The 12,938-nt window shown below is 52.9% G+C and overlaps 1 protein-coding gene across 1 annotated transcript; it reads left to right on the top strand.

The window, feature by feature from the left end:
* Positions 1-9,165: 9,165 nt before the first annotated feature.
* On the top strand, positions 9,166-10,378 carry LOC123121904 (predicted GPI-anchored protein 58). The gene is made up of 2 exons (XM_044541997.1): positions 9,166-9,358; positions 9,577-10,378. The coding sequence occupies exons 1-2, from the start codon at positions 9,344-9,346 to the stop codon at positions 10,024-10,026; spliced, it is 465 nt and encodes a 154-aa protein (XP_044397932.1). The 5' UTR covers positions 9,166-9,343; the 3' UTR covers positions 10,027-10,378.
* Positions 10,379-12,938: the final 2,560 nt, after the last annotated feature.

Below are 12,938 nucleotides of genomic sequence, written 5' to 3' on the forward strand. Positions count from 1 at the left end.
CATATCCCGAAGGGATAAGATCAAGATCCCTAAAAAAGGGGGATAACAATCGGTGGGGAAGGGAAATGATGGGATTTCTTTCCCCCACCTTTGCCAACGCCCCAATGGACTTGGAGGGCAAGAAACCAGCCCCCTCCACCCCTATATATAGTGGGGAGGCGCATGGGAGCAGCACCCCAAGCCCTGGCGCCTCCCTCCCTCCCATGACACCTCTTCCTCCCCGCTTGCGCTTGGCGAAGCCCTGCCGGGATCCCGCTACTTCCACCACCACGCCGTCGTGCTGCTGGATCTCCATCAACTTCTCCTCTCCCCTAGCTGGATCAAGAAGGAGGAGACGTCCCCGCTCCGTACGTGTGTTGAACGCGGAGGTGCCGTCCGTTCGGCGCTAGGATCATCGGTGATTTGGATCACGACGAGTACGACTCCATCAACCCCGTTCTCTTGAACGCTTCCGCTCACGATCTACAAGGGTATGTAGATGCACTGCTCCCCTCTCATTGCTAGCATCTCCTAGATTGATCTTGGTGGCACGTAGGAAAATTTTGAATTTCTGCTACGTTCCCCAACAGGGCCACCTATCCCGGAGGGTCCCATGGGCTGAAGTGGGAGGGGAACCAGCCCCTGGTGGGCTGGTGTGCCCCCCTTGGGCCTCCCCCTGCGCCTAGGGTTGGAAACCCTACGGGTGGGGGGCGCCCCACTTGGCTTGGGGGGTAAGCCACCCCCTTGGCCGCCGCCCCCCCTTGGAGATTGGATCTCCTAGGGCCGGCGCCCCCCAGGGGCCCTATATAAAGAGGGGGGAGGGAGGGCAGCCGCACCCAAGCCCCTGGCGCCTCCCTCTCCCTCCCGTGACACCTCCTCCTCTCGCTGAGCTTGGCGAAGCCCTGCCGAGATCCCCGCTGCTTCCACCACCACGCCGTCGTGCTACTGGATCTCCATCAACCTCTCCCTCCCCCTTGCTGGATCAAGAAGGAGGAGACGTCTTCCCCAACCGTACCTGTGTTGAACGCGGAGGTGCCGTCCGTTCGGCGCTCGGTCATCGGTGATTTGGATCACGACGAGTACGACTCCATCAACCCCGTTCACTTGAACGCTTCCGCTCGCGATCTACAAGGGTATGTAGATGCACTCTTTTCCCTCTCGTTGCTAGAAGACTCCATAGATTGTTCTTGGTGATGCGTAGAAATTTTTTAATTTCTGCAACGATCTCCAACAGTTCCTACCAGAGAACTCGTTGAGTTGGTACCTGGTTTTCCTGAAGGGTGAAAGAATACCCGGCCGACATGCATAGCCAGCATCTCCAAGGTAGAACTTGCCGTCAGGGATGTTGACCCATCAGGTCGACTCATGCTGTCAGTGAGAATGTTAGCATCATGCGCTGACCCCTCCCAGCCAGCCAGCACATATGTGAACTTCAGATCAAAGTCAATAGCAGCAAGCACATTCTGGTTGTGTAGTGCTTCCCCCCTGTATGCTGCAGACTGTGACCTAGGAACTCTGGCAGTGACATGAGTACCATCTATTGCCCCAATGCAATCCTGAAAATGGCATCACAAGCCTGTGTTAGTGCTCAACTTGAACAATACAAGCATATCAAGCCATGAAAAGTATATATTGTCAATGCTCACCTAGAAGTATGGATACCATCTTGGGCTCTCGCGAATCTTGGGTGGAGTCTGACCAGATGGTCTCCTGATCATCTCTCCTCTAAGATCCCCAATAGCAAAAAGCACCTGCTTGAAGTACCTAGAGATGGTCTCCATTGGTCTACTGAACGTGTTGTGAATGACCCTGAACCTCTGGTTATGGCCAACAACATGGAGGAACATGGCCACTTGCTCTTCGACACTGGTGTTGATGCTATCTTGTAGCAGCCCCCTGCTCCTGAAGGTCTCGACAAGCCTGTCAAATGGTGCTCTTTTCATTCGAAGCATCCACAGAGCCTCGACGTCATTGCAGTTGTAGATGTAGTTCAGATTTTGGATCCTCTCCTGTTCCCGGACAAACAATGGACCATAGCGGATCAAAGGTCTCCCAGCACGACGAACAACTCTCTGGTGCATGAACATGACCCATGCCTGAATCACACTAATCAGTGCTGCTGCCTGAATTATCAGCCTCATATATGCGTCCATAATCTAGCCGACATCGACGGTTCGTTCAGTGGAAAATCGATCCTACACCTAGCCTAACGGCCTAACCACCAAGCTAAGAAAGGGGGAGGGGTGCTGCTTACCGGCATCGGAGACGAGGATGGCGTAGGGGGAGCCATGACACAGACTAGGTCGACCAGACGGTGGCCAACAGCAAGGGGAGCACCAGATCCGCCGCAAACGCCGCCGCCTCTTCCATCGCCGCCTCTAGCGCAGATCCTAAATCGCTGCCGCCGCTGGTGGTGAGCGGTAGGGAAGAAAGGGGGGTACTGGCTATGGGTGAGCGAGTGAAAGGGGGTGAGGCTAGATTTGGCGCCGGGATGGCGTGCCAGATTTCCATCTCCCGCCATCCCCCCTCGCCCTCGCGTCGCACTCGCCCGTGCGACCTCGCGCCGCACTCAGCCTGGCTTGCGAGAAACTGCCGATCCGAGTGTTTCCAGCGAGCCAGGCTCTGGGCTGCTTTGAGAAGCATGCGATGCAGGCCCAATAGTGAATCCAGGCAACCAAACAGTCCTCCTCCTTCCCGCGCGGGCCTGGTTGGGCTCAATGCGGGCAACCAAACACGCCCCAAACGTATCACCCGTTGGTATGAGCTACACACGCATGCATGCCCGGTCTGTGGCGGCCATCTCCAATAGATGATGCAAATTTGGAGATGTAAAATTAGGTGTTGTATAATTTACATCATCAAAAAGTGTTTTTTGCATCTTCAAAAAAGAGCCAACTCCAGCAGATGATGTATATTTGTGATGTAAAACCCCAACTCCAAGATATGATGTATTTGAAGATGTAAAACCAGTGCACTCAACCTACTCTCGAAACTGTCAAAGCTCGCGCGCTCCCGCGCTCCCGCTGCAGCTCGCCAGGGCCGGTGGGGATGGCCGGAATCAGCCGGCGGCAGAGAGGAATGGGTAGGGGAGATTGAGAAGAAGCCCGACTGCGGCAGTGCGCGGCGGCGCCGGAGCTGCCCGTAATCGGCCGACGATGGCGGCGGCGGAAAGGGGATTGGACAGGTGGTGGGCCGACGAAGCAGACGGCGAGGGACGGGGGCGAAGTCGCGTCGGGCCCGGCGGCCGCCGGAGAAGGTGTTTAGGCCAGGCGCAGCCGCCGGAGAAGCTTTGATTCGACGGTGGTCGAAAGTGAATTGTCGGCTACGGGCGGCGGGGGACAATGTGTGTGTTGGGGGGGGGAGTCGCGGCTTGCCCAACGGCCGCCAGAGAAGGTGTTTAGGCCAGTCGCAGCTGCCGGAGAAGCTTCGATTTGGCCGCGGTCGAAAGTGAATCGGCGGCTGCGGGCAACAAGGCAGGCGGCGGGGGAAGGGGGGACTCGCGGCGGGCCCAGCGGCCGCCTGAGAAGGCGTTTAGGCCAGCCGCACCCGCCGGAGAAGTTCCGATTCAACGGCTATGGGCGGCGTGCCGGCAAGACAGGCGGCGGGGAACGGGGCACGGAGGGGGGGGGGCGAAGTCGCGGCGGGCCCGTCGGCCGTCGGCGGGAGGCGGATTTGGCCGGCGGTGGCGGCCGGTCGGGCGGAAGGGGAAGGAAGTGACGGTTGGGCGGTTGGCGGGCTAACGTGTTTTTACATCTCCTGCAGGTGAAGGTGCAAATTTTCACCGCGCGATGTTGTTGTTTACATCTCCGGGAGGTGGAGATGTAATTTTTTTACATCTACATTATCTATTGGAGTAGCATTTTTTGGCCTCAAAAATGAAAGGTAATTATTTTTGCATCTAAACTTTCTATTGAAGATGATCTAAAATGTGTGCTTCATCGCCGGTTTGTTTGGGGATTACCTGCTCACAGTGAGCTCATAAGAGAAGGAGCAGTTGCTACAGAATGGCTATTTTGAGGACCTGACGTTGTTCCGTTTGCCAGTGCCATAAATTGCTCTCTCCAAATGCATGCTTTTCAACATGATTTTATTTCTGCCGAGCTGATAAAGGCTTTGTTATATACTCCCTCAGTAAACCAATGTAAGATTATTTTTTTAGTCACTAATGTGAGAGTATATATTAGGAGGATGATCACTACCACGTAGAGTACCTACGCAGTACAAAATGCACAGCTCAGACCTCATTTATCCTCAAGCACAGACGGCAGCATCTACACTTGGACTAAGCTCAATCTTTTGGAGACCACCCACATTTTTATAGAACTAGCACGGTGCCCGTGCATTGCCACGGAACTATTGACTTAGAGTGGTGAAATAACGTTAGTGTCTTTTATAACTGTTCTGTGATTTACGATTAGAAAAGATGGCAAAAATAGGATGAGAGACATGCAGCATCAGAGAATTTTAAATGACTATAGCAGATTGGGAAGAGAACTAAAACCAAGATCGATTTCAGTTGAAGTCACATTTTTGTCTTCGTAATTTGTGTCTTTCACATAAAAATTGATTTCACGGTGTATTTGTTTATTTATGATAGATCTCACATATGAGTAAAGTACGTTTGTTTATATGTCTTTTGTAAGGTTGTTAGTTTCGCATGTGGATCGATTCAAAAAAAAGTTTCACATGTGGAGATGCGTATATTCGTTTATTGAAAGGATGTTTGACTTATAGGTGAGCTCAACACCAATTTCAATCTTTATAGGTAGGAAAGAAATTGGAGACCACCCACATGCATGTAGTAGCCGCATTTGTTAGAAATAATGGGCTCAGCCTGTGAATAATTTCTGCAATCTCAAATTGGCCCATGTGTAAATTGGTAAGTGGTGGTTCTAAAGATTAGTAACACACCGAAAGTTGTGAAGATGTGAGAACTCGTTATATAATGGGTTCTTTTCATCATATTTTTTTCAAGAGCACGCCAAGAGCGTATCATAGCTTTATAGAAGATAGAAGAACATGTACAAGTTTTCATCACATTAGGTCATGTGTCGAGGAGAGAAAGAGAAGACCCCACGCGTGCGCTCGCCTCGCATAGCCTCGCTGGGCTGGGCCGGGCTTGGGCTTGGGCTCGGAACGGGGTGCTACAGGCGTGCAACATGCGTGTGAATTGTCTGCCGCTCGCTCGCCTTGCCGGGCTCAGCCCAGGGCCGGTGCGGCATGGGTGTGCGACATGCGCATGAATGGTTCGTCGAAACCTTTCAGGGAGCAAGTCTCTAGAATTGTTCGTCCTTACGATCCAACACCAGCAGAGGACGAATCATATTTTTGAAAAGTGCTTCACGTGACTGTTGAAGCTCGTCACCACAGGTTGTCTTCAACCAAGGTCAGGCGCTGCCGCGCGGCATCGTCACCAACGTTTGCTTCGACCGGTCTTCACCAACATCATCGTCTTCGTCGAAAACATCGCCGCCCCTGCAACAAGACACGGCTACTTCATCTATGAACGATGTACGAGCACCGTGATCTGACCATGTGGTGACGGAAATACTTGTCGAAAAAACTGAAGTTACCAAATGGCAAATGCAGCCAAAGAAACACCAAAGCCACGAGCTGGAGTTTTTTAATCTTACATGTTGAAAATGAAAGCTTATCGTTCAATCAGGCAGCCTGCTCTGGACAAAATTTCGGCTTGTCGTACCCGACGATACACAGCCCGCTGAGGTGGATTAGTTCGTACTTAAATTGCAAGTGGCCGCAGGTCGGCCCTGGAGGAGGCACATCACACGTCATTCACAGGTGGAAATGCTACTCCGTGCACATCGCCGAGCACTGTGCGGCGGGCCCCGCTCCACCGTCCGCCGTGGCCCACCTCACCATGGCTTCCGGGTCATGGGCTCCAATCATCCCACTCCGGTCTCTGCGGCCAGCAACTCCGTGGCTCCATATGCGGCGCCTCAGCCGTCACCTTTAGGAAGCTTGTGTTAGTTCAGCACAAGATAACAGTGTCGTTAGTTTCAAAAAAAAAAGATAACAGTGTCGAGACTCGAGGGAGTATGTCTAGAAGATAGCCTGTAGCTGCAGGGGTCACACCCATCGTTCGCTGGCCACGGGCCAGGCCAACACGAAAGTTTGGGTGGTGCTAGGTCGAACTGGCGTACGAGATGGCGACCACACATGGCACGGCCGCCGAAAGTGAGCAACTACCTGGCCGGCTGGCCGGTGCGGTGCCACGGGAGATCACGGCGGTAGATATGCAGGCGGGGCCCGGGGTGACAGCCGGCCATGTCGACTACTATTTCTTCTGGGTGATATGGCACCAATCAGGCCAGCGGACCATCCTACTGGGCACTAGCCGGCGCATGTTGGATGCCCGGTGTGGACTCCGGTCGAGGTCATCACTTTCCATGTCATCTCATGATCTGAACGAAATGGCCGGCTCAAAGCAACGATAACGACGGGGGCGAGAATTTCTCGAAAAGATAGCTGCCCAACTCCATCATCCTCCTCGGGCCAAAACCATCTGGAAACAAATTGTTTGGAGGAGGAAAGAAGATTACATGGGAAACCGAAGTTTTTAGCCATTTGTAAGAGCTCAGTTACATTGTGCATGTCTGCCTCTCGGCCTTTCGGCGGCGGCGAGGGAAAAGATCAGGTGGCGTCGTGGCGAGGCGCCACCAGCGCGATTAATTAGTGGCGTGCTACTGCGTGTCAGTGTAATCTCCCTGTCCTGCTGATGAGATCACCGTTGCTTTTTTCATAATTTCCATGTTTTGGAGGATGAAGTTGATCCATGGACAACTACCAGCGCGGGCTGCGGCGCGGTAGTAATCGGCTTGCATATATCTACGCTAGCTTTTGGGCAAAGGTGGTGGAGGCCAGAGCAAGTAGACGAGCCACAAAGCCAAAGGTGACGGGGGACAACCGTCCATTAGCTGTCATAATTGTTGCTGACGAACTCTGAAGCATGACACATGCAAGCTACTCTACCACAGTAGCACTAGAACGGGGACAGGATTGCAGCGGTGATTGCTTGGGGATCTGGAGTTGCTCTCACAAGAAACTTTGATCCATTTGACACCACCTTATTATTCTATAGTAAAAGAAATTTGTATCCCTTGGAATACCATCATACTGCAATGTATATTAAATTGTTTTTGAAAATGAGTGAATGCCCTCCTCCTTTGCATCAGCAAACATATACAACCACGACATATATCAAAGCTGACTTAGATTTTCTGAGAGTAGCGCTGTAATTTCCTTTTTTGTATCGGCAGCGTTCTCTTTTTTTTGATAAAGGGTGCTTTTATTATCTTAAAATGTAGCATCAAGCGAATACAAAGCATTATGAGTAACACTTAGGCTCTGCATAATTAGGATGCACACAGCCAAATACCTAAAGTCCGACAAAAAGAAAGGAAAAAACCGATAAATCGGCGACAATAGAGTCATATAGACCGACACCATGCCTATGTCGAAAGGGACGGTGGACCGTTCGCGAGATTATGCTGCCGAATATGTTGGGTAAAAATCTCCATCGCCACCTGCTCCAACCGCGTACACACCGCCTTGAACAGCGGTTGGTACTCGGCCCGTAAAGCGTGGGCGTACAGCAGAAAATAACATGCAAAGGAAAATCATTTTTGTCACTGAAAACGAAATCATTTCTACATAGGCAAAGCGACCATAGTAAGGCATACACTCCACCCTTATTAGTGTTTTGAACCTATTTGAAATATCATCCAACCGATGACCAAAAATATTGACGACACTTATGGACGGATACAACTTTGACGCTATTTGGATAACTGACCACATAAAACGTGCAAACTTGCATTTGGAAAAGGAGGTGTTTGATTGTCTCTTCGTGAGTAAAAAAACAACACTTCTTACTCTCTGGCCAGTTGCGCCGTGCGAGGTTGTCTTTAGTTAGAACAACCCCCTATGAAGATACACATGAAGATTTTAACTTTCAGTGAAATCTTAGACTTCCAGATTTTCTTGTTATTACTCATCGGTACCTCAGAATGCGTGAGCGCTCGGTACATAGAGTCCACTGTGAAAGACCCCGATATAGTAAGGTTCCAGCGAAATACATCCCGACCTTGTATCAAATGGATCAAATCCAGATGGGATAAAAAGATTATGCCATGACGTAAGTTGGGGGGCCTGGACGACTGCTCACCCTTATGTATATTCCTAATCTTAAACGAAAAGGCAGAGCATCTGCCGTTCGAGTCAAAAAAAAGAACACATCATATCTTTTTTTTAAAGTGAAAACCACATATATACTGCTGAAAAAGAAAGTCTGTATTCACCCGAAAAAGGAAAGAAAAAGAAAGTCTATATATGTAGCTAGCATAGGCCGGGTGGCCACGTACCCTGAGATGGAGAGCTAACCTAAATTCCAAACCCAAATCGCGACTATTCAGGCGCGCACATTGATTGGTTCCAAGTGCATTGTCTTTGACGCCAACCCCGACAACCGCCCCTGTTCAGCTATCATAATCTCGTACAGAACAAACGCTAATCAAATACTCCTAGTACGTTTTGATCCAAATCACAGATCGAATCTCTCTCCCTCCCTCAGAATTACAGCTGAATCGACGAGAGCATATTTTAATCGGCTAGGGATCGATGATCCGATGGAAAGGAGCAGAACGTGCAAGAACGACGAGATGTGTTGTGTACACCTCGAAAGGTGCACTTGCCTGTTGCCACTGCCATCACACTATACACACATCAACGGGACAGGGGCGATCATACACGAAAACTTTTTTTTGTGGGAAAATCATACACGAAAACTTATGGGAAATGGAAAATAAATTCAAGAATTTCGCTGCTTTTCTAGAATGTGTTTCTGTGGCACTATCCGTCCCGATCGGGCAACATGTGGAGCGAGATGAACTAGTCGCCGGCCGTGCATCGAGGTACTGTTGCATGGTGCACACCCTGGTCTGATCTGGTCTGTTCTTTGGACCCTTTCCATAGTGTCATGACTCACGGACCACCTTTAGTTCATGGCATGACACACACGTACAACCGCACGTCGTCAGGACGTGTTTATTTGCACACACAGCTCCCGAGATTCCCGATCATCATGACTCATGAGATGGACTCGACTTGTTTATTTTCTCGATCCATCGGTGTCGATCCATTTTTCTCTGGCGTTCGATTTTCGTTTGTGTTCTCCCCGTTTTGGCCTCCGGAGGCCGCTATATATAGCCCCTCCACCCCGACCCATTGCTCCACACACACACACGCCTCACACTCTCTCATCAGATCAGCCACAGAGTCACACAAGCACTAGCTTCAGCTAGCCAGCCTCAGCCACTCCGGGCATTTTCTTGCATCCACGACGGCAATGGCCACCGCTGATGTACGTACCTCGCTCGATCGTCTATTCTCTCTCATATTCTCAGATCGATGTTCTTTCCGATGGCTTCATCTTTTTATCTGCTCACTGTTTACGTGATCTGACGAACGGCCGGGCGATCATGATCATGATGATGATCGAGCTCGAGCTCGAGCTAGGTCGGTTTGTGTATCTGCTGACATGTGCGTGGGGCTAATGGTAGTAACTGTGCAAACGTGCAGGTCCAGAACCCGACGGCCGCGCTGACGGAGGAGGCGCCCGCGGTGGAGACGCCGGTGGCCGCCGAGGAGGCCCCGAAGACGGAGGAGGTCCCCGCGCCGGCGGAGGCCGAGGTCGAGGCGTCTGCCCCCGTCGAGGTTGAGGCGACCAAGGAGGAGGCGCCGGGCGCCGCTGAGACGGAGGAGGCCAAGGAGACCGAGCCAGCAGCTGCGGCCGAGCCGGAGGCCGAGGCGCCCAAAGAGCCAGAGGCGCCAGCCGTGGTCGAGACAGAGACCAAGGAGGCCGTGGCAGAGGCCGAGCCGGCGGTGGTCGAGGAGGTGAAGGAGGAGGCCGCGCCTGCTGCCGAGCCAGAAGCACCGGCCGTCGCCGAGGAAGCACCGGCTGCAGCGGAGGAGGCCCCCGCGGCCGTGGCAGAGGAGCCGGCCGCCGCGGTGGCCAGCGTCAGCGTGTGAGGCGCGCACAGAGACAGAGGAGGGGCTGGCTGGGTCAGCGTCCACGGCGGCGGCCGTGTGCTCCTACGTGGCACGGCCAGTCAGCCAGTGGAGTGGAGTTCTACTTTTTACTAGGTGTGGAGTGGGAGTGCTATGCGCGGGGTCGCGTGACGCGGGCTAAATAAAAGTGTTGTCGGGGCCAGTCGACGCCCAGTGTCGGTCAGCGGCAGCGAGCGAGCGAGCGACGCAGTGCGGTGCCACTCTCGCCGGCCCCCGTGGCTGGCTGCGTCTGCTTAGCTGCAGCTTTGTAGTGGTGTGTGTCACAGTGTCAGTTCCACCTATGATCGATCGGTATCCTATCCGGTTTGTGTTATCCCTGGCTCCTGCTTGCTTGAGTATTTTCTCTGGATGATGTCGAGCTAATTTCCCACTTTACTGATCCGTCTAGAAGAATCCCGTAGGCGTACATATAGATCCGGCGATCGCCGGCGCGCGTGGCTTCTTCTTCAGGTCGGCGTAACTCAGATGTGCTGCATTTTTCGTGCAAGATTCGACCAACGTCAAGCGGCTGTTTCACCGAGGACAGCACGGCATGATCGACAGCAGACGCATCTCCTGATGTCTTTCATTGTAGGCCTCATTGGTTTGATGGCCGCTTGACCAGTCACGATCACCGCGGCCGTCGGCAGCTACTGGCCAGGCCGGGGCACTGCTTCAGTCTGAGATCTAGACTAGGGAAGGAAATGCAGGGCAGACAAGGAGATGTGCACGGTAGAGCGCAGCGGAAATTCGTCCAACAACTTAGTCTAAAGTTCCTCGCCCTTGGTGGAATACGCAAAGCAGTATGCAGGAGTATATCCACTGGTGTAGAGTATGTACCCGTACTTGTGATTCGAGGACGCACAATTGGTCCCGGGACCTGTCGGGGATATACCCCGCGGTATGACCCGGCCGGAAGTATGACCCGGTCGGACTTGGCGCTTCACCGTGACCCGCCGGAGGACTGGCGACTCACGGGTCTGGCGGCTCACTGTCAGACGACTCACGAGCCTGACGACTCACGGATGACCCTGACGGCGGGTCAGATAGAAGACTAGGCCCAAGGCCCAGAAGGCCGGCTCATGTTATGGTGGGCCGGCTTAAAAGGAAAGGGATGACGAATATTTCCTTTACGCTGAAGCAAGACCCGGACTTGTATTCCACTTGTAAGAAAAGATAGACTAGCCCTAGTCCAACTAGGACTCCATATGTAACCCGCCCCTCCAACTTATATAAGGAGGGGGCAGGGCTCCCCAAAGAGGGACAAGCAAGAAACAATCTCTAGGGCTAGACACAACTAGAGGAGATCCGGTTTACGGCGATTCCCTCGTGATGATAATGAGATCTAGCCTCAAACAGCATGTAGGGTTGTTACCGGATGATATTTTCCGGGGCCCGAAGCTGTCTAAACCCTTGTCTTGTGTTGCGTCTCTCGATTCCGCTCAACCCCTCTCAAGCTATCACATAGATGCGTTGGCCTCACGACTAAGTCCTTACACCTAGGACATCTGACGTGTTAATTCCACGACAGTTGGCGCCCACCGTGGGGCCTACGCACGGTGGTGTTGAGTTCTTGGAGGGATTTCTCTCAAGGATCGAGAAGTTCGTGATTAGCCGGATGAAGAAGAACCGGCGCGGAAGAATCGTGCAGGATGACCCGGCATGGGACAATTTTGAGCAGAACCGACGTGTTTATTGTTTACAATCAGAGTCGTGATTAATTCTACTCGGTCAAAACCAGAGCTAGGGTTGCATGCGGCCGCTGCAGGCGCCGTACGGATCCGCTAGCCAGATCGTTTCGAGGACCGCCGCAAGTCGCCAATCTGAGACTGACAAGACTTTCCGCTGCAACAGTCCGAATACTACCCTGAACACTGAAGCATATCAGATTAAATCCCGAGACAGCGTTCTGTTTTTATGGGTGTTGCTCGTACAATTTTCAAATCGGAGTGGTTAATACTATTCCACGACAGTCATCGCATAAAAGGACCACCAAATTGTGGCCGGAGTCCGGAGGTTGAAGGGCGCACGTTGCCAATCGTGCGTGCATGTGCTGCGGTTAAAAAAAGAGAGAGAGACAGAGGGACCACGACCCGGAAACAGAGCCGGCCATGACCCGGACTCGTTCATTGACCGCGCCCGCGCCCTCGCTTCGAGGCGCCCGCTTCCGCCACCGTTCCGATCCCAAGCCGGCGACCGTTGAGCCGCCAGCTCCACCGCTGGCCACCGTCATCGCCTCCGCGGCTGCCGCTGCCTCGTTGCTCCGCCTCTCTGCCTCATCTCGCCCTGGATTTGAGCCGCCGCCGCCGCGGCCTTACCTCACTTCCACCTACGCCGCCAGCCGCCTCCGTTACCCGCCTCAACTGCAGCGGGGGAGAGCCGCCGGCCGCTCTCCGCTTCTGGCCGTCGTTCCTCCGCCTTGAGCCGGCCGTCTTCGTCGACTTGAGCTGGCTGCTCGACCCGTCAAGTCGCCGCTGCTCTGCAGCGCCGCACGCCTTGCCGCGCCCGTCTCTCTGCCAATCGACATTCGAGCACGCGACGAGGCGTACCCGGCGTGCGCTTGATACCGCTGCGTTTCACCTCGCTTGAGGGCTGTTGGTCCGAGGTCTAGGGTGAAGAAACCTACAGTAGTACGTATTATCCGATACTAGTACTTTTGCTCTGAACAAAGAGGAACTCTTAAGAAAACCCACAGTGCGGCTTCTTGAGTGGTGAAACGCTGCTGGACGGCATGATGAAATCTGAAGATAAAAGTTGGACTGCATTTTATCGAGGGTATACGGGCTGCAATCCTATCAGTTCAGAGGAATTAAGTCAAGATATGCATGGTGGTAGTGTTGGGATTCAGCTAACTGAAAACAGCTCCAGGTCATAATTCTGGAAAAAATTATACA

The sequence above is a fragment of the Triticum aestivum genome, chromosome 5D, assembly GCF_018294505.1.
Source record: "Triticum aestivum cultivar Chinese Spring chromosome 5D, IWGSC CS RefSeq v2.1, whole genome shotgun sequence".
Classification (NCBI taxonomy): domain Eukaryota; kingdom Viridiplantae; phylum Streptophyta; class Magnoliopsida; order Poales; family Poaceae; genus Triticum; species Triticum aestivum.